Source organism: Salvia splendens, chromosome 20 (assembly GCF_004379255.2).
Source record: "Salvia splendens isolate huo1 chromosome 20, SspV2, whole genome shotgun sequence".
NCBI classification, from domain to species: domain Eukaryota; kingdom Viridiplantae; phylum Streptophyta; class Magnoliopsida; order Lamiales; family Lamiaceae; genus Salvia; species Salvia splendens.
In genome coordinates, this window is record NC_056051.1 from 2,572,587 (window position 1) to 2,595,644 (window position 23,058).

General features: G+C 37.1%; 1 protein-coding gene across 1 annotated transcript; it reads right to left on the reverse strand.

The window, feature by feature from the left end:
• Positions 1-14,473: 14,473 nt before the first annotated feature.
• LOC121782756 (receptor-like protein 9DC3) lies at positions 14,474-18,149 on the reverse strand. Its single transcript, XM_042180701.1, has 3 exons — positions 17,312-18,149; positions 16,973-17,185; positions 14,474-15,707 (listed from the first exon to the last, which is right to left on the reverse strand). The coding sequence occupies exons 1-3, from the start codon at positions 18,147-18,149 to the stop codon at positions 14,611-14,613; spliced, it is 2,148 nt and encodes a 715-aa protein (XP_042036635.1). The 3' UTR covers positions 14,474-14,610.
• Positions 18,150-23,058: the final 4,909 nt, after the last annotated feature.

The window sequence follows — 23,058 nt, forward strand, 5'->3', positions numbered from 1 at the left end:
CCATAATCTATGTTGTATCAACTATTTTCAGTTGTGAATCGTTACAATTTGGTTAAATGCATTGCGTTATTTTGCAGAGGTAAAAGATTAGGCATAAGAAAATACTGTAATTAATATCAATTCTTGAAATATAACTTTAATAAAATGGAAATCAAATGACCAACTCGAATTAATGCATTTTTCTAAACGTTTGAACAATGAAAGTGATAAGCACTATGTAACATCCACATTCATTTCAACATATTAATGTCAACAGTTTTATATATTTTCTTACACTCAACATCGTATGTATAGTTCATTCTTGATATGTACCATCAGAAAACATAATGGATCCTTCAAGAAATATTTTAGTAATATTCTTCACACTTGGTCTCTATTTCGTAGTCATTCTTTCACCAACAACTGCATCAAAAGAAAAGGAACACCACAACAGAAACTCACCAAATGCAATTCCATATGAAACAGTAAACCGTTTCTGCCTTTACAGAAGGCTGTATGTGGAAAGGCCCTTCTGCCTCAGTGTGCTCAAAAGAAGTCATGCCGCCTATGCAAAAAAGGACAATTTAGTCCCCCTTCTCGAGGTTGCCATAAACTCGACCTCCATTTACGTGTGCAAGACCTTGTCCTATTTGCAGGACACTTATGCTAAGTTCAAAACGAGGGAAGTCGAGGAGTGCCTGTCCTGTTATGAGGAGATTGCCGGATACATGACAAAAGTCATAACCGATGTTTCACAAGAACCGGCCATTGCAGGTTTAGATGGTGAGGTGATTATCAGCTATGTAAACCGTTGTGACAAGGCTGTAGTGAAGCACAAGGGCATTTTGGAGAAGAATCAACTAGCCATCGAGCATGCCAAGTTGATGATGGACATTGCTGATGGCCTCAGCAATACGAGCAAATTGTAAAAGATCGCTATGTTTACTATTTAGGCATTACTGTTATTGTTAACGATACTATTTGGGGATAATAAGTTTCATAATCGAACAATAAGTGTATTAGTAATTGATAGAAACATGGAAAAGAATATTTGAGTTTTCTGGTGTTTCATTTGTTGATGTTTCTTTATTTGCTACAAAGGATTTTACATGGTTTTTACTCTTTTCTTCGTTTCTTCCATTGTATACAATCTTTAATCATCATAAACACCAGAATATTTAGTATTACAAACACATATATAGCAGAACAAATCAAACACAAGACAAAAGAAATGAGACGAGAGTCGCATAACATGATCTCAACTCTCAATAACCTGTATACAATGATAACTCAGAAGGTTTCAAGATTACAATTTGGCATTGTGCAAAAGAACTTGTGATGATAAACAGTTGCATCGCAGTCGACCATTGGCTTTTGCACATTCCTCAATCGATGAATTGTAAGCCTATAGAGTCAGCTCCACTGGAGCTTGATGCCATTGCCACCAACATGTGAGGCAGAAAGCGGGTGTCATTGTGAGCTTTTGATTATATCTTGAAAATGGAAACATATATTATACTACATCAAATTCATCATCTTTACTAACCCAGATGTTAGCAATTGAAACTAAAAATATAACATATAATTGTCCCACATTGGTGTCAAGTGATAACTGAAACTAGTATATAAGTCTCATGGGCCCCTCCTCCTATCACCAATTGGTTTTAGGATGGAACCCATGGATTTCTATCATGGTATCAGAGCGGGTCACCGATTGTGGGCTAAAATTGACTGACCCAGCAGTATCTGGGCTGAAACCGAAAAAATGACTGACCCAACAGTATAACTGGGCTGAAAATTTGGGCCAAGTGGTCCAATCTATCGAACAAAAAATTGGGCCGATTGTCCAATTGATTAGAAAAAAGTCCAACCCCTCCAAGGTTCACCTTGAAGGGTTTGAGGGAGGGTATTGACAATTGAAACTAAAAATATAACATATAATTGTCCCACATCGGTGTCAAGTGATAACTGAAACTAGTATATAAGTCTCATGGGCCCCTCCTCCTATCACCAATTGGTTTTAGGATGGAACCCATGTATTTCTATCATGGTATCAGAGCGGGTCACCGATTGTGGGCTAAAATTGACTGACCCAGCAGTATCTGGGCTGAAACCGAAAAAATGACTGACCCAACAGTATAACTGGGCTGAAAATTTGGGCCAAGTGGTCCAACCTATCGAACAAAAAATTGGGCCGATTGTCCAATTGATTAGAAAAAAGTCCAACCCCTCCAAGGTTCACCTTGAAGGGTTTGAGGGAGGGTATTGACAATTGAAACTAAAAATATAACATATAATTGTCCCACATCGGTGTCAAGTGATAACTGAAACTAGTATATAAGTCTCATGGGCCCCTCCTCCTATCACCAATTGGTTTTAGGATGGAACCCATGGATTTCTATCATGGTATCAGAGCGGGTCACCGATTGTGGGCTAAAATTGACTGACCCAGCAGTATCTGGGCTGAAACCGAAAAAATGACTGACCCAACAGTATAACTGGGCTGAAAATTTGGGCCAAGTGGTCCAACCTATCGAACAAAAAATTGGGCCGATTGTCCAATTGATTAGAAAAAAGTCCAACCCCTCCAAGGTTCACCTTGAAGGGTTTGAGGGAGGGTATTGACAATTGAAACTAAAAATATAACATATAATTGTCCCACATCGGTGTCAAGTGATAACTGAAACTAGTATATAAGTCTCATGGGCCCCTCCTCCTATCACCAATTGGTTTTAGGATGGAACCCATGGATTTCTATCATGGTATCAGAGCGGGTCACCGATTGTGGGCTAAAATTGACTGACCCAGCAGTATCTGGGCTGAAACCGAAAAAATGACTGACCCAACAGTATAACTGGGCTGAAAATTTGGGCCAAGTGGTCCAACCTATCGAACAAAAAATTGGGCCGATTGTCCAATTGATTAGAAAAAAGTCCAACCCCTCCAAGGTTTACCTTGAAGGGTTTGAGGGAGGGTATTGACAATTGAAACTAAAAATATAACATATAATTGTCCCACATCGGTGTCAAGTGATAACTGAAACTAGTATATAAGTCTCATGGGCCCCTCCTTGTCAAGTGATAACTGAAACTAGTATATAAGTCTCATGGGCCCCTCCTCCTATCACCAACTGGTTTTAGGATGGAACCCATGGATTTCTATCAATAGACAATGCTGATCTATAAAAAGTACCAAAGAATTTATAGCCATTAAGCTTTCTTTCTTCTTTGTCAAGAAAATCGAGTATAGGTTGTTAAGTTTTCATTTTAGTCAAACAGTGCCCTTTCGAAGCCTCCCGTTTTGGACTACTAACTTGGATAGAATAATTAAAATTAAGCCTCTTTCCAAAGAGTTGCTTTCCCTTCTAAATTACTATAAACTTATGCACGAAAGTCATGAAATGGACACTAATTTAGTATAGTCTGGGATGCCCTAAAGAATCTGACCAACAAAATTTTGATCTTGAATTCCATAAAACAAATTCAATCTCCACAATAATTACAAAAGCAAATAAATATGACTGACTTTTCACTTCAGTAATCGAAGGCAATCTCTTTCTATATTCAGAACTTGAGAGAGCAAAAAAAGTCTTAACATGGATATAACTCTAAAAGACAAACCTAACAAGTTACGTCTTAACAAGCATGGATGCAAGACAAATATCCAGATGATCATATATATTTTATTCAAGGATCGAAATGCTGGATGGTCAGCGAAGGAGTGAGTGATATGTAAAGATAAACATTTGATTTCCTCGACCTTCCCTTTTTGGTAGCTTACCAAACAAGCGACACAGTTTCTCATAAAGGGTAAGAAAAATAGGATTATAAGACAAAGTTCAACCTATCAGCTCTCCTCCCTCCTGGTAAATTCATCTAAATATTTTATTTTTGCGACGGCATACATTTCCTTCTCTAAGAAAACTAGCCATATCGATTCAGAAATAGAATTAAGAAAACCCTATTAGTTAAAGCATATACTGAGCCAAATCTAACTGATCACCACATTGACAAACCATGCTTCGGTCAGAGACAATTCACAATTAAAATTCCCAGCAATACGACCATTTTGTTATCATGAATTTCAAGTAAATACAGTTTAGCTGGAAACATATTTTGAAGCCTAACCCTAAAGTTCATCTCCAATATTTTAATGATTTTATTATCCTACGCAACTCCAAAAAAAGTCTAAAAAGAAAACAATAATAATTTGAAGATAAATACATTCAAATTAATATACGTACATACGAACTGTGTTATATTAATATCTGAATTTATATATGAATGCATATGGATACATGTGTGAACTCACACTTTACTACAAGCATCAAACTCCATTATTGCGAATACTTAGCATATATATCATGGATCACGACTTTCGATACCTACGACTATGATATAACTAATGTTAAGTGTATAACTAGAGAATAAATCTTAGCCACACATTATCTTAATCCAATGACTAAAATAAGTAAACATTTTTAGTTAATAAAAAACTGCATAGGGGTATTTTAGGAAATCAACTTTGTTCTCATATTTTCACATGCACACACCATTCACCCTCACACACAAACACACTCTCTCCTTCTCTCACGAAAGAGGTGGCGGAGCAGCTTGCACCTCCTCTCCAGCGACACCCTCCTCCGGCCTGCCTGCGCCTCCCCATCTGTAGCCCCCTCCTCCGGCGAAATTATTTGCAGTGGTGATCCAAAATTTTTTCTTTCTTAGATTTGAAATCTACATTTTGTTTTCCCATTTGAAGAAAGACTATATTTTTGCAAATACCGATTTGTTTTTCTTAATTTTGGTTTGTTTGTAAGAAATTGGTGTCGTCTTCCACCTCAATATTTCTTATTCCATCGTTTTTCCTTTTTCAATGAAGGCGTGATCAGTGTTAATAATCTTTTGTAGTAAAAGTTAAGAAAGAAATTAAAGAATATCGATAAAATGGTAAAGGAAAAAGAGGAATGAATTAAAAAGAGGAATGAAGAAAATGTTCGAGCGAGAGAGAGACGATTGTAGTTGCATCCATTGCAATTGTGCGATCTGTACACTATAATTTCGTCACTTTACCTACCACGATGCTAAAACAAATTGGAAATTAGTGTATAAGTTACATTTTCGAATTTAGAGTGAAAGAATCCATTGCAATTGTGGACACATAATCTTTTTTATTTTATTTACCTAAATCTGAATTTTTTAAATTTTGTTATTGTTTTTTTTTTGTTTTCTGTAAATCTTTTGGTTAGATTCATTGTAAGATAAAGAAGAATAGATGTATATTAATATGAGCAAAATGATAGAAATCCATGGGTTCCATCCTAAAACCAATTGGTGATAGGAGGAGGGGTCCATGAGACTTATATACTAGTTTCAGTTTTCTATTGGCACCGATGTGGGACAGTTATATGTTATATTTTTTAGTTCAATTGCCAACACCCTCCCTCAAACCCTTCAAGGTGGACCTTGGAGGGGTTGGACTTTTTTCTAATCGTTTGGACAATCGGCCCAATTTTTTCGATCGGTTGGACCATTTGGCCCAAATTTTGACTTTTTTCTAATCGATTGGACAATCGGCCCAATTTTTTCGATCGGTTGGACCACTTGGCCCAAATTTTCAGCCCAGTTATACTGCTGGGTCAGTCATTTTTTTTTGTTTCAGCCCAGATATACTGTTGGGTCAGTCAATTTTAGCCCACAATCGGTGACCCGCTCTGATACCATGATAGAAATCCATGGGTTCAATCCTAAAACCAATTGGTGATAGGAGGAGGGGTCCATGAGACTTATATACTAGTTTCAGTTTTCTATTGGCACCGATGTGGGACAGTTATATGTTATATTTTTTAGTTCAATTGCCAACACAAAACATAGTTATAGTGACGTAATCCAGGGTTAGAGTGATGTTTCTTTGATTTTTGGCTATAGTGATGTGTTTTGTAAACAAGAGTTAAGTAAAATCATGCTAAGAGTGATGTGTTTTGTAAACAAGAGTGAAGTAAAATCATGCTAAGAGTGATGTGTTTTGTAAATAAGAGTGAAGTAAAATCATGCTAAGAGTGATGTGTTTTGTTAACAAGAGTGAAGTAAAATCATGCTAAAAGTGATGTGTTTTGTAAATAATGAAGTAAAATCATGCTAAGAGTGATGTGTTTTGTTAACAACAATGAAGTAAAATGGACCAAACTCAAGGAGGGGTTCGACATTTCTAAATTGAAATACTCCCTCTTATCTTATTGCAGCATATATCACAGAAAATAACTAGTTTTGGGCTTTTGTATTCAAGCAAAGAATCAGGAGTACATGAAATGCAATGGCGGCTGTTCTAAAAGAGGCGTTATTCACTCTGTTTCACTTTGCTAATGCAGCAGCAACTACTTAAAGAGATGATGATTTGGATACAAATGGCTTCAAATCTGGTTAGTTGGATTCCACAATATCCAAATCTAAATTGATTACAAAAATAAAAAAAAACTGTTTCATCCACTTTGTTTACCCACCATCTCCGTCGATCACCTCTTTAATATAGAACAATAGGGAAGGGGCGGGGCCCCTGCATCTCTCATTTTTCACAAAATTGATGGTTGTGGTAGTACTTAAATTTGAATGTGAAAATTCTATATACATGTCATGTTAATGGCGGCACTCATGTTGAGCTCGGCGGCGGAGACTGGGGAGAGGGGAAGAGAGGGTGGAAAAAAAAGTGTGAATTGGACTTGGAAAATTGAAGGAGACGTTGGAGTTGAATATGGTTTCCAAAAATACCCATGTTAATTACTTTTTATTTAAAATATGTAAAAATAGCTAAGTCATAAGATTAATTTGGAGTATTAAGACGTGTGGCTGAGATTTATTCTCTAGTTATGTATTTAATGGGCATTGCCATAGATCACTACTATATATATATATAGTAGTACATGATTAATGTATCGTTGTAATAACCACACGACTTTTCCATTTGTATCAATATAGACTTTATTCGAAACTTTTCTAAGAGCATCCACAATGGTCTAGGACCTCCCATAGCCCTCACATAGCCTTCCTACTGCCACATCATTCAACACTAAAATCCTCCTGCCACATCATCTAGACATGCAACTGGACATCAAATAGCCCTCATCCTAAAACGACGCCTGAAATGGTTGGCGTTAAAACGCAGCTCCTCTGCGAAGTAATCTGTGAACAGGCGCTGATGTGCAGCTACATGATCACGATCAACCACTTGTCGACGGCGGACAACTGGTCGTGGGCGAGGTACCGGCGGCTGCATATAACTCTGCATCCATCGATCAACCTCACGAATCGTATAGGCATCTAGCTCTTCGTTCAGCATACGCTCGTACTCATCAGCATCCCCATCACTACCACCACTACCACCGGCATTACTCATTTCTTAAATTGATCTTGTACAGAAAGAAAGATAGAGAGAGTACTCGTTAAAACAAGTGGTGCAAATGAAAATGACGTCCAAGGCGCGTATATATAGTGTTTTCGAAAAAAAAAAATTAAATTAAATTCTGACGCCGGTCTGACACCGATCCTGGGCCTACAATGGCGCCGTGAGGATTGGCGTTAGAACCGGCGTCACCACATAAATCGACATGGGTACGCCGAAATTGATGCCGATTTCGCCGACGCCGGTCGAATGGTTCGGCGTCAGAATCGGCGTCGGCGAAAAATCGGCATCGCGGTTTTGACGCCTCCATTGCTGATGCTTTAAGGCAGGAAATTTGTAAGAAACTAGGGTAACGTAGATAAAAATCACGGCTAGCACTTTTAATGATTGATACTACATTCTTTGGCACGTGTATGTATTTATTTTTCAATAATTAAATAAGAAAAAATGTTGCATCTTTGAAAGTTATGCAATGATAGGGTCCTCGATTTAGTGAATCTCGCTGAAGATCATCTCTTATCCTTATTTATTGTAATCTTTTTATTAAATTATCTTGCTTGATTAGCAAGATAGGTTTAGGGCTTTGAATTCTACAAATTATAGAATTTTCTAGTATTTTGATTCATTTAGAAATAAAGTATAAACTTATTCACATTCTCGGTTCTTGCGGAAATCGCCCCCTAGCACCTCAACTAGGGTTTATCTTGTTCTTCGTTCGTTGGTGCTCTAGTCCGATACATCAATGGTCTATCATGCAACCTGCTAAGATCAAAACTTAAGTTGGTGATTTTGTTTAGCAATTAATCGAAACTCATTTAAATGCAGAGTAAAATTTGCGTGCATTTAAATGTACGGTGCATCATTTTTAATTAAAATGAACTGAATTATTAATCACTAATTATTTGTACTTAATTAGGATTTATTGTTCACAATATAAATTTAATGTAATAGTAATATTAGAGTATATGTTGACTCATATTCCTCCATCGTCTGAACGAAGATGACCCATTCGGTTGGCGGTATGAGATGTTAATGTAATTTTATTTTGTGTGTTGATTTGCGACAGTAAAATAAAAGAGAAGATATAAAGAGATAAAAGATATTTTCATTTTTTATAATGGATTATCTTGATTGAGATAAATTAAAAAAGAAAGTGGGTCATCCTCAATGAGACGGAGGACTACTTACATTTTGAATGCATCAAAGCAATTGAAAAGAAGAACATTATCCCACAGAAGTGAGCAAAGTGGCACGAACTATTTTGTAAATACAAAATACCCAATTACTGTGAATACAAAGCATTTCGTGAAGCATACTACCGATTCTACTCCAGCAACTATTGTTGCTAAAACTACATTCTAATTTCAATCATCACATCATTTCTCTCTATATTAATGTACTTAATCATTATATATGACATGACATTATTGAAAACGGTTCGCAGCCGAATCATTCCGGTTTGTAAAACAATGTTAAATCCCCTAGTTTGCCAATTCTTGGGGCCACTCTTTATTTATTTGTTTGGACTGAAATGTTAATCCTTTATTTTGGACAGATTTTACTCATTTAATTGGATTTCCTTCGTTGTATTATGTGGAATAGTCCCTTAGATTTTTGTTTCACTATGAACGGGCATAATTATATTACTCCCTCCGTCTCAACAACTTATGCACTTCGGATTGAGTATGAGTTTTCATGCACAAATAAAAGTAAGAGAGAGCTGGAAAGAAAAAATAATTAGGGTATTGTTAGTGTTAGTCGAGAATTAGTCTCATCTCACTAGAGAGAAAATTGCTTTTAAAATTAGAAAATTTATACTCTCGTGGAATTCACTAAAAAGGAGAAAAATGCCTAGGACTAGGAAGGAGTATAATTGATGGTATTGGTAAGTGTATGTGGGCAGATTTTATGCGACAGAATGAGCTTGGTATTATTAAGTGTTTCCGGGCTAATATCATGTAAAAAATGGGCCCAATTTCTTTAATTCTTTAGAACAAACTAAAAAAGATGATGAACATCTTGAATGAGATGGAGACGAGAGAATGTTTTACTTCCATGCAGTTGCATCTTGAATGGGCCCAATTTTTATGCTATCCCATGCGGGTTGGGCCGAAAAGCGGTTGCATTGCCATTGCTCTCAATAGTTGAATTATGTAGTGTATGCTATCCCGATCCCTTTTCCATTTCTTATTATCCTCTATTTATTATTCATTTTGTTTTTAATTGATATACTATATATTCAGGAACGGAGCTAGAAAATTATAATTGGAAGGGACAAATTATTAACATATAAATAAATAAATGTAAAATATAATAAAATATAAGTATATTATAACGGAATGCATTATGGACTATTTGGACTTCAAAATCGCTAGCAAAATTGTCTCGAACCAAAGTTGCTGCACATCCAAATGATTTCGAGTCGGGTTTGAGTTAGGCCTTATTAGATAAATCGATATTGACTGACTCGATAACGATCTAACCAACACGATTTGTCATCCACGTCGGTTGTAGCTGATGAGTCATAATTATCAACTGATTATGTATGGTGTCATATTTGTAATACAGAATGAGGTATGATATTTGTTTGTACTATGATTTAATTATGTTTTAAATGTTATTTAATTCGGTTTCTTTTAATTTATTAGGTTCAGTTTAAATGAGTATTCTCAATGAATTCATCCAAATATACGTGGAATATATTAATTGCATCACGATCATTTTTGAAGGCGTATTACAGTCCCCAGCTCTCCACTTACACATAATTTATGAAAAATCAATAATTTATTATTTGGAGTAAAATATCTTAATGTTTTTGGCGTAATGTATATTCAATCAAAATTTTCGTAGCACATATATTTTCGACAATGACTATGCGAAGGACGCTTGCGCATGTGTCACAGTAACATGACAAAAAATGTAGAAATTTATGCGTACTGACAAAATTTGGGAGGTTAAAATCAAATGAAATTAATTCCATAACAATCACCTAGGCAAACGACGTGGGCCGTCGTTGACTCCACTTGTCACATTTCAACTTTTATAATAATGCATACTGATACTCTCCCTAGGGCTGGGGAAAAATATCGAAAAAATGATATATCGCTCGTATCGTATTGAAAAATATCGAAAAATTATCGGATTTTTGATATATCGTAATTTTCGATATGAAACGATACCGTATCGTAAGTTTTCGATACGATAACGATATGAATTTCCTTATATCGCGATATATCGTTTTATATCAAATATACGATATATATCGATATTTTCGATATATCGTTTTATATCGAATATACGATATATAACGAATATACGATATGTATCGATATTTTCGATATATCGTTTTATATCGAATATTCGAATATATCGTATATATCGAAACATATTGAAATTCAATATATCGATATAATTTTCGATATACAGGTATTCGATATGATATCGATATTGATATTATCCATATCGAAAGTTCGATATATCGAAACTTTCGATACGATAACGATATGAAATTTTTTCATATCGATATTTTCGATACGATATACGATACAACGTTTTCGATACGATATCTCGTATCGACCCACCCCTAACTCTCCCTAACCTTATAATTTATCATGATTTTATTCAACGCGAATTTTAAGAAAAATATAATAAAAAGTGATTTGAAAAAGTTAATAGCATATAAGTTTTACTTTTATATATTAATTTTATAATAAAACGTGAGTGTGAGTGAGAATGAATTAGTATAATATGTGGTCCATTATAAAATGTTATAAAAGTGAAAGGTACAAAATTGTAAGGACGAACGAAAATAGTAATCAGTGACAAATTTTCAGGGACGGATGTAGTATAAATGCTAGGCAATGTTTTAAAAACCAGACCGGTGAGCGAACCGACGAAGCTACTGGTTCATGGTTCAATCAGTCGGACCGATTTAACTACTGGTCGAACCGTTATACTATTATAAATATATTTAATTAAATATATAATGCACAAAAGTATAATAAATGATAAATTATAATTCATAACATGTAAAAAAACATTAAACCTTGTAAATAATTAGTTATAGATATAATATAAATATAAAAAAATATTAAAATTGAATAATTTTTTATTAGTAAATATAATTAGATACATAAGAATCACCTTAAAAATATATGTGGAAGTTATTTTAAAGAATTTGTTCTTTCTGCCGACGCAAGAATCACCTTAAAAATATATCTTTAAATAATAGTTTCTTCAAATTTTTGTTATCTGCTTATCATTAATGACGGAAGATGAGGATTGATATTGTATACTTATGGGATGATCGGCTTGCAAGATTGTATTTCGTGATTAAATATGCAGCGTGTTTGAGTGTTTGATTCGTGAGATTGAACCCCACAACTCAATCTTAGATGGATAATCATGTAATAATTAGTCATGATCAACCTATTGCAACTAAAACAATCTCACGACAAAATCTTAGATTATATATTGGTAGTATTTTATCTAGGAAACCGAACCCCTTATAATTAAAGTGAATTCTAAAACATGGCGCTCAATATTACAATTAAAGTGAATTCTAAAACATGGCGCTCAATATTAGAATTAAAGTGAAGTTGGATTTCCATCGTAACAACAGAAGGCCGCATACACTTTTACATAACAGTGAACACAAATGTGAATTACATATATATGTTGACATAAGCGCCAACACCCAATTGTAAGATGTGGATAAAATGTTTGAAAATTATTTAATAACTTCCATTCAAACATAGACAATTCTCAGGAGGGGACTAAGGATAGTCGCATGTTCTAGTTATTGTACAATGATCGTAGTTTGGGCGGCCTTGAATAGTACGACGGCCGTTGTGTTTGAAGTATTGTAACTTCATTATCTTCTCACTATTGGTAGTCTGCACAAGTTCCCTTGCAACAGCTGCTTGAGGGGACACTACGACAACTATGAGGAGCAAAATTTCAAGAAATGTAATTACTTTAGCACCCATACTATTTGAGCTTGAATTTTATGTTGGATTTGCTCCTCAATTTATAGATAAATTTGAGCCTTCGAGTGTGTGGAAAAGTAGACAAATTTTAATATGCGGTCAATTTCACAACCAAAAGCGACAAGTATTTAACTAGATTGGGATTGGCCGCCTTTATCGACTGAAGAGCATCCGCAACGGTGAGCAGCACGCTGTCCGTCCGTCCGTGCCAGCGGCACAGCACCGCTGTCCGCCTCTGCGCTCTTGCCGCTGGTGCGGCGCTGCTCGATGCATCGAGCATGTCTGTGCTAGCGAGCAGTTGACGTGGCGCGTTCTGATTGGCCAACGGTATTTCAGTTGGAAATTCAATTTTTTTTTAAAAAAATAAAAAATAATACCAAACATTAAAAAAATATATTTTTAGAATCCAAAACATATGGCCGTTTTTTACCATTTTTTCTGGATTTTTTTTATATTTTTTTATCCCAAAATCATCTATAAATACACACATTCATCATCTATTTTTCACATCAAATCATCTCTCATTCATCTCTCATTCATATTTTTCATACAACTTATCTACATCTTCCTCTCTCACTCAAACCCTCAAATGGATTTCACCCATCTCATTGCGGAAGCGGAGCGCGAAGAACAAGAATACTATAAACAACATCGTGCCGCCTATGAAGCCTATGTCGCAGCGAATACCCCAACCCCTCCTCCTCGACCAACTAGATCAACTCGCCGCTACATCCATCGTGACAGGGAGCCAACGAAAGGCTCTTTGCCGACTATTTTTCCGACCAGCCGCGGTTTTCGGAAGATTACTTTCGGCGCCGTTTTCGCATGTCAAAACGCTTATTTATGCGTATTGTCAACACATTATACGTTCGTGTTAAATACTTTCAAACAAATACAGACGCAACCGGTCGGCAAAGTCTCTCGGCGTTGAAGAAGTGTACGTGTGCCATCCGACAACTTGCTACTAGGCAAACGGCTGACCTCTTCGACGAGTATTTGCATGTCGGTGAGTCCACTGGAATCCTTTGCCTTAAAAATTTTTGCGAGGGCATTCGTTCAGCTTTCGGTGATGAATTCCTTCGGTCACCCACCACCGATGATTGCCAACGGTTGCTTCATCTTCACGAAACAGTCCATGGTTTTTCCGGTATGCTTGGCAGCATTGACTGCATGCATTGGATGTGGAAGAATTGCCCGACTGCTTGGAGGGGGCAACACTTAAGTGGCCACAAAGGCGGCGACCCAACACTTATCCTTGAAGCAGTCGTCGACTACCGCCTATGGATTTGGCATGCATATTTCGGTGTTGCTGGATCCAACAACAACTTAAACATGCTCTATTCTTCACCACTCTTCAATGATGTGTTGAATGGTGTAGCACCGGCGATCGACTTCACCGTCAACGGAAATGGATAACATATGAGTTACTATCTCGCTGATGGTATCTACCCAAGGTGGTCGACTTTCGTGAAGACGCTCAGCAACCCGCAAGACTCGAGACGAGTTCTTTTTGCACAGCGTCAAGAGGAAAGACGTCGAAAGAGCTTTTGAGGTCCATCAAGCCCGATTCAACATTGTGAAGGCCCCGTCTCGGCTGTGGTACGTGAAAAATATCGCCAACATCATGTACACGTGTATTATCTTGCACAACATGATTATAGCCGACGAAGGACCGAGGACGGCTAGCTTTTACGACGAGAATGAAGCCGGAAGCTCAACCGCGAGGCCTCCCCCACGCCGAGGTGTGCATACGACGGTGAGTGAGAGGATCGAAACAAAGCACACAATGCGCGATACCCGAACCCACGTTGAGCTACAAGAAGACCTAATCAAACACATTTGGGCAAAATTCGGCCACGAGTAGTGGTTTTTTTAATTTTATGAATTTAATTATGTAATTTTTAATTTTTATGATTTTAATTATGTACTTTTAAATTTTAGGATTTTAATTATGTAATTTGTAATTTTTTTTATAATTTGTAATATTATTTTAGTTATTTTTAATGAATTTTAATATTGTGGAAATATTTTTATTTAAATTGAATAATAGATTGGTGGGACCCTTGAGCTTGTCCTTGCGGAAGAATACGGATGTGGGTGCTGTGCTCTCATTTCAATCACATTTTATAATAATATTTAAAAATAAGACTCATATTTCCCTGAACTATTACAACTCATTTTCCATTATAGTATTATTTAAAACTTCGGGCTAGACATCTTGATATGGTGGACTCGTACCACAATTCCTCTACGACTTCTCACTCATCTTTATCCTGTAAAATCTGTAGATCCATTCCACCAGCCATTTAGGCCTTCCATACCCAAGAATCACACAACCCACTGTAGTACCGATTACAAATCCAAATCCAAACCCGGAAACCACAGCCTGCCAACAGAACCCGTTTAGAATACCATAATCATCATCATCTTCTTCTTGCAGCATCACTGGAGGCGAAGGCCCTTCACATTTTTGTGTCAATGGAAGTCCGCACAGTCCAGAATTCCCAACATATGATGTATTTTCAAACGTGGAAAACTGGCCATTGGATTGAGGTATCATCCCTGAAAGATTATTCATGGAGAGGTTCATCACCGAAAGAAATGTGAGCTTTGTTAGCTCTGTTGGAATTTCCCCCACCAATTGGTTCGAAGACAGGTCCAAAGCCTCGAGTGCACTCACGTTTCCAAGAGATGAAGGTATAACTCCCGTGAGGCAATTGCGAGACAGATTCAAATATATCAAGGACTTCAATTTTCCTATGGAGTTTGGGATACTGCCTGAGAATCTGTTGGATGACATGTCTATAATCGTTAAGGTTTTCTGAATATTTCGCAATATTCGATCCATACCTTTTAGTGTTAATGTGAATGAATCTGTGTAAAATGGTAACCCGAGTTGTTCTTCTCGATAATCCTCGTGTACATCCATCATCTCTTTGAAATTCCTCACATATTCATTTGGAAAATTTCCAATGAATGCATTATGGGATATATCGAAAATATGGAGCTTGGGGAATGGAAGCATAGTCTTGGCAGTGAGAGAAGAAACAGTACCACTAAAATTGTTGGATCTCAATACCAGGATGCTAAGATCAGTGAGATTTCCGGTCCAAATTGGAAAGGTGTCATGAATTCTATTGTTTCCAACATCAAGATAGATCAGATTTAGACAATTGGAAAGGGATTGAGGTAATGCTCCTTCCAACTTATTACCATTCAAATTGAGTGCTAGAAGACTACAATTCTTTGGAAATGTAGTTGAGGTGATGTCCCATTCTAAACTGTTATTTGATAGAGATAACACGGAGAATGCCTTCATGTTTCCCATTATTGGTGGAATGGATCCTGAAAATTTATTAGTAAAATTAATATAGCAGATGAACTTTAAATTTCCAAGTTCATGAGATGACAATTGACAGCTCAAAATATTGGAAGATAAGATTTAACTTCACCCAAACATTCAGGCATTGAATCCAAAACCATGTTGCCAACAAGGCACAAATCCCCCCAGATATAGAATGAATCCACTCAGCCGTACCAGCCAAAGATATACTCTCACTACATCCCATAAAATTGTTTCATTTTCATTTATGGAAAGTTCTCCCATGCTTATTACATATACATCAATTTATTTACAACTTATAACACTAGGTCCCGCCATTAAATATTAATAATAATATGGGTCCCACTATCCTCTAATTGTTTTAACATCCTCACGAAATTATTGGGTTTTGGTCAAGTCTTATTGGGTCCGGGTCCTTATCGGGTTGACTCATTAAGAACCCGATAATTTCAGGTCGGGTTCGGATTGGATGCGGCTCGGATACGGATAACCCATTAAAAAATAATATAAGTATTTTTATTTTAAAAAAAAAATATATATATTTTAGTGGCAAGCTTTTTAATGACGGATCTGCCGATACTTAATCTGTCACTAACCCTGTTAAGTGACTAAATTTCGCTATTTAGTGACGGAATCTTACGTCACTATATAGCAAGTTTTTTGTTGTAATATGTTAGAATTAGCTATTTTTAGAAATTGTTGGATTGACCAAACTTTGTTGTTTTTTAGGAATTTTCCCAAGAGCAAATGATACTATTTATAGATCGGCCAAAAGAGAAAATGAGATTAATTTTTGTTAATGCATAGAGTATTTAGCAAATTGCTTAAGTTTCCTATTTTAAAAGGAATGACACCCATGACTAGTAGTTTGATGCATCAATAATCTGAAGAGATAGATGAAAAATTCCCCAGCGGATAGGATGCCATTTTATGGATTGTTAAATATATGTATCCCCAAGAGAAGAGGATTAATTATTTGCTAAAGATTTTTGTTATCATAAAAAATATTAAAAGTGCATAAACAAATGGAAGAAAGGATCATGTATGGTAGTAGTACTCAAGATATTTTGAAATGCATGGGGATTTTGCCACTGAGATTATTGGCTCTTAACATTGTCAATATGTTTGTATTTCAAGATATATATTTTGTAGAATATTCCCTTCCAAGTCAAGATGCTTGTTCATATATATAGCTCTCCAAATGATCATTTTCAAGCAAAATGCTACAAACTTGAATTGTGACAATAAAGCTCATGAAGGAAAGTACCTGTGAACTTGTTGTAATCGAGATACAATGCCTTAAGCCGTGGTAGATTTTGGAAATTTGGGATACTTCCTGACAAACTATTGTCATAGAAACTCAACATTTTCAAAGAAGACATGTTGAAGATTGAAAATGGAATGTTTCCGGTTAGAGAAGCGTCATCAATGTTTAATATCTCTAGCTTTGTAAGATTCCCTATTTCTGGTGGAACTCCTCCTATGATTGTTATGTATCAACAAAATCAATTTGATATAAATGTATCAGTATAAACAAATATTGCAGCACATAACCATTTGACTTCTATAAAAATAAATATATTTAAGAAAGAAAAGAGGTTTATACCTGGAAAGCCATTATTGTACCCCAAGTACAATGTTGTAAGAAATCTCAATTTGCCAATTTGGTGTGGGATGTTGCCACTAAAATTGTTGAAGGATAATGACAAGATCTCAAGATGTGTACATTTCCATATATTTGACGGAATCTGTCCTTCAATTCGGTTATAAGAGAGTGACAATATTTGGATGTTGGGCATATTGTTGCACATATTACTTGGAAGCCAACTTGATAGGCTATTACTTTTAATTCTAATGTCTCTAAGTGAAGAGACATTGAAAATACCATGTGGTATGGACCCATTCAGTTTATTGTAGTGCAAGTGTAATATTTGTAATGTTTGGAGCTTGGAATTGTTAAACAAAGATGAAGGAATTTTACCTAAGAAAGAGTTATTGTACAGATAGAGTGCCTCCAGTTTAGGTAAACTGCCCAACCATGTTGGTATTTCTCCGGTGAATGAATTGTCTCCCACATTCATCACCTTCAAACGACGCAGTTTAGAGAGCTCAAAGGGTAAGATCCCCGTAAAACTGTTGTTACTGATGTCCAAATATCTAAGAAACGTTAGGTTTCCGAGATGTGGAGCAAGAGTTCCAGCAAGGCCGTAGCCATAGAGATCGAGAGCAGTGACACGGCCTTGTTTGAGGCCGCACGACACACCGATCCAACTACAGACTGATGTGTTTTGCGACCAATTGGTGCTCAAGATAGTGTAAGGGTTGGAAGTGATTGAGTTTTTGAAGAAAATAAGTGATTGTTTATCTGTGATGGAATTCAAGGAGAGGGCAAAGCTATTGAATAACAAGATTGAAAGAGCAAAGGCAAAAGTAAGATTCTCCATTTATTTGCTGCTTCGTTTTAGTTGGCAGACTCTTTTGCTTTATAGTTATGTTGAGTTTGATAATTTATTATTATTAAAATAAATTTTGAAATCATAATTATTTCGATTTCTTTTATTTCTTAGTATTCGATTGATTTGAGTCTTCTTTAATGATAGTATGTTAATTGCATTGTATCTCTTTTGAAGCAATAATATTTTTCGAACGATGATCTTATGAAATTGCATCTATACGAGATCAACTTGGTTCATCGTTGACTCCACTTGTCACACTTCTATTTTTTTTTAAAAATAATGTAAATAAATATACCCGATAATAGAACAACTCCTTTCTAGATTGAAATTTAGACGACAATGGAGACTTTTTTGGATGAGATTTTGTGTTCGTTTCTCATCAATTTATTGACAAATTCGAGCAATTAAGTGGTGTGGAATATTTGAGTGCGAGGAAAATTCAAACTAGTCAAATATATTAATATGGTATGTACTGAAGTTTAGAGTTTCAGGGTAGATAGCGGTATAATGATATTTTCTAACATTGTGAAAAAAGAAATCACACCACATTATTTTTTAACTGATGCAATTAACCTAAAAAGACTTACAAAAAGTAGAGGCAATTAATTTGCAAACGATGTTGTTCCACGCCGTCAAAGAATCACCAAAGAAATCCGAAACAGGAACTTATAATTATGCTCGAATCAATATAGTTATAAATTGTTCAAAAAGAAAACAAAACAATTACTATAAATAAAATTGCAGGAAAAATAAGGATTAGCACGAGACAAAGTCTCGATATTTCTCGGGCCGTCGAGTCTGCCGTTTTGGCCGACCTTCCTTTGCGCTCATCCCCTTTCCTTGCACTTCCTCGTTCCCTATCTCTGCATTATGCTGCAGGCCATCTTCCGTATCTACATGTATCTCCTCGTTAGGTGGCGTTGTCTCCACGCTCGTATCAATATGGCGCGAAGAATGAATTATATTGGCACATTGATTATGCATTGAAGTTGTTGTGACATAATAGAGCAATTGTGTAATTGAGACAAACAAAAACGTAAAGAGACACAGAATTTACGTGGTTCACCAACGTTGTGTTGGCTACTTCCACGGGCAGAAAACGTAGAACAGATTGTATTAAGATTGTTTTCAAAGTACATAGCTATGCGCCCTACTTCTATATAAATAAGCACACGGACAACGGGCTAGGCCCAATAAGACAACGAGACCCCCGTTCGGCTAACGACAAACTATATAGATTTAAGACATACTAACAAATCTCCACCTTGATTTGAATTCTCCTTACAGATGCTTCATTACAATGCCAGACGAATAGCTTGCCTCAGATTTGCCCTCCTTGGGCAATTAACAGCTCATGACGTTAAGCAAGTCCAAACAATGTTGAAACTTGCTATGTGGGACCGGCTTGGTGAACATATCAGCAGGATTGTCAGTAGTACGTACTTTCTTCACCTCAATTCTCTTCTCATTTTTCAAAAAATGATTTCTCACATCAATATGATTGGTCCTCTCATGATGGACCTGATCCTTGGCTAAACAGATAGCACTCTGATTATCGCAGAACACAACATCTTACTCTTGATGTAGACCAAGATCACCAACTAGCCCTTTCAGCCATATTCCCTCTTTAGCAGCTTCTGTCAATGTCATATACCCTGCTTTAGTTGTAGACAAAGTAACTGCAGCCTACAAAGTTGCCTTCCAACTAACAATGGAACCACCAAGATTGAAAACATAGCCAGCCATAGATCTTCTACTGTCAACATCTCCAGCATAATCAGAATCAAAATAGTCAGTCATAGAACAATGAGTATCACCTCCATAAACGAGACCAACATCAGACGTATCTCTCAAGTAACGAAAAATCATCTTTACAGCCTGCCAGTGCTCCTTTCCAGGATGCCCCATGAACCTGCCGACAACACTAACAGCATGTGCTATGTCTGGTCTATTGCAGACCATTGCATACATCAGACTCCATAATGCATTAGAGCAAGGAAATCGAGACATGTACTCCTCCTCAGCTTCAGATTTTGGTGCATGATCAAATGACAAATGAATGTTTGTGGCACTTGGAGTACCAATAGCCTTAGACGTAGACATGTCAAATCTTGACAAAATCTTCTCAATGTAGCTCTTCTGTGCAGGGAAAACTTCTTCTTTTCTCTTTTCCTAGAAATCTCTACGCCCGAGATTTTTTTACAGCACCCAAATCCTTCATATCAAACTCACCACTAAGATGAGCTTTCAACTTCTGAATTCAGACTTCAACTTTGCAGCTATAAGCATATCGTCCACATATAGAACAAGATAGATCATGGAACCACCATCAACATTGTTGTGATACATACAACAATCATACGGACTCCTGATGTATCCCAGCTGGACCGTGTAGCTGTCAAATCTCTTATACCATTGCCTCGTAGACTGCTTTAGTCCATACAAGGACTTCTTCAGCTTGCAAACATAATCCTCATTTCCCGGAACCATAAATCCCTCTGGCTGAGTCATGTAGATATCTTCCTCAAGCAATCCGTGTAGGAAAGTTGTCTTCACATCTACTTGCTGCTCAAGCTCCTTATCATAATGTGCAATCATCGCAAGTAATACTCTGATGGAAGTGTGTCTGACCACTGGCGAAAAAATCTCATAGTAATCAACCCCCTCCTTCTGCTTGAACCCTCTTGTAACTAGCCGAGCTTTATATCTTACACCCTCATTTGCTATGGTCGCTTCCTTCTTCTTGAAGATCCATTTCTAAGTAATAATTTTTCTCCCCTTAGGTCGTTTGACCAGCTCCCAAGTCAAATTCTTCCACAATGATTCCATCTCCTCTCCCGTTGCAATGAGCCATTTAGCACGCTCACTACCCAAAACAGCTTCCTTGTAAGTGGATGGTTCGGCAGTAGATGGTTCATCTTCCACCTCACCAGCAACCTGTAGTGCATATGCATCATATCCTCAAAGTCGTACTTCAACGGAGGCTTCACACATGTCCTCCTAGCTCTGTCAATAACAGTGCTTCTTTGACGAGCTTCTGGATGAATATCAGAACTAGTAATTTCAGCAGTAGTGTATTGATCTTCTCCACCTTGGAGTTGTGATTCACTCTCATCGTGAGTGACTTGCAGCTCCACCTGTTTATCAACACTACCAGAATCCTCTGCACCGATAAACTGCACAACAGAGCTGAGCATAGATTTCTAATCAAACACCACATTCCGACTGTGAATAACTTTATTCTCCGAAGTTGCCAGATTCTATACCCCTTAACTCCTTCTCCATAACCAACGAATACTCTCTTCTTAGCTCTTGGTTCCAATTTACCCTCACTCATATGATAGTAAATAGTACTCCCAAAAACTCTCAGCAACGAGTAAAGTGCAGGTGTATCAGACCATACCTCATAAGGCGTCTTGCAGTCAATGTCAGTGTGAGGTCCACGGTTGATCAGATAACACACCGTGTTTACTGCTTCTGCCCAAAACTTCCTAGTCAAACCAGCCTGGAAATAGTGCATCTCGTTCTTTCAAGCAGTGTCAGATTCATGCGTTCTGCCACACCGTTCTGCTACGGTGTATGTCTAATAGTGTGGTGTCGAACAATCTATTTGTTCTTACAGAACTCATTGAACTCAGACGGACAGAACTCTAGACCATTATCAGTTCTCAGTCGCTTGATCTTCTTCCCTGTCTATTTTTCCACCAAGGTCTTCCACTGTTTGAACTTATTGAAAGCATCACCTGTATGCTTCATCATAATCACCCAAGTCATCCTCGAGTAGTCATCAATCATCGACACAAAGTACTTGTGACCTCCAATAGATTTTAACACGTGATGGACCCCAACAATCCATATGAATATAGTCGAGTGTCCCCTTGGTCCGATGAACATCCTTCTTTGGGAACTTGTTGCGATTAAGCTTCCCGAAAACATAGTGTTTGCAGAATCCAGATTCTTCACTTTATGCCCAGGGAGAAGATCACACTTTGACAGAATTTTCATCCCTCATTCCCCATATGACCAAGCCGCATATGCCATAGCTTTGTCATATCCTCGGCCGGAATCTCGGATGATGCAATATCAACATAGCCTGTGAGATGGAACTTCTCAGAACATATAAGGTACCACGTTTTAAGGCCATTAGAACCACCTTCGAACCCTTCATAATATGCATTACTCCACCTTCACCTCTGAAGTCGAGTGCCTTATTGTCGTCAAAGGTGCTCAGTGATACCAGATTCTTTGTCATCTGTGGAACATGCCTAACATCGTTCAAGGAGCAGATGACCCCATCATGCATCCTTATCCGGATAGAGCCAATGCCAACCACCTTGCAGACAATATTGTAGACCATGGTAATATTGTCTCTGTCTATCTGCTCGTAAGTGCCTAAATACTCCCTGTGTGGACATAGATGGTATGATGCTCCCGAGTCAAGAATCCACACATCATTACAGTGTGGTTGTTCATTCGCAACTAGCGCCACACTTTTTTCAGAATTTATGTCATCAGCTTCTGCCACCAATGTTGAATCGTTGGCATCCTTTTTCTTGACCTCTTTCTTTTTCTTCTTCGGGCAATCATACTTCTAGTGTCCTGGTTCATTATAGTATCTGCAGATGTCACCGGGTTGGAAACCTTTCAAACCTCCTTTTGAGTTCGACTTCTTCTTTCCAAACTTCTTCTGACCCGTTGCAGATAATCCTGACGCCTGACTTTCTGTGGCTGAACTAGTTTCCTGTTGTCGATCTTCTCTGATGTGGAGAGCAGATCGAACATCTTCCAGAGACAATGTTTCTTTCCCAGACAATGTTTCTTTCCTAGTCAAAAAGGACGAAAGGAAATTCCCATATGACTCAGGCCAAGAAACTAGCAGAATTAAAACAACATCTTC

Coding starts and splice junctions, on each gene's coding strand:
- LOC121782756 (XM_042180701.1), bottom strand. CDS start 18,149: ATGGAGAATCTTACTTTTGCCTTTGCTCTTTCAATCTTGTTATTCAAT. Junction 17,186..17,311: donor GTACAATAATGGCTTTCCAG/GTATAAACCTCT, acceptor TAACAATCATAG/GAGGAGTTCCACCAGAAATA. Junction 15,708..16,972: donor CGATTACAACAAGTTCACAG/GTACTTTCCTTC, acceptor ATAAATTTTCAG/GATCCATTCCACCAATAATG.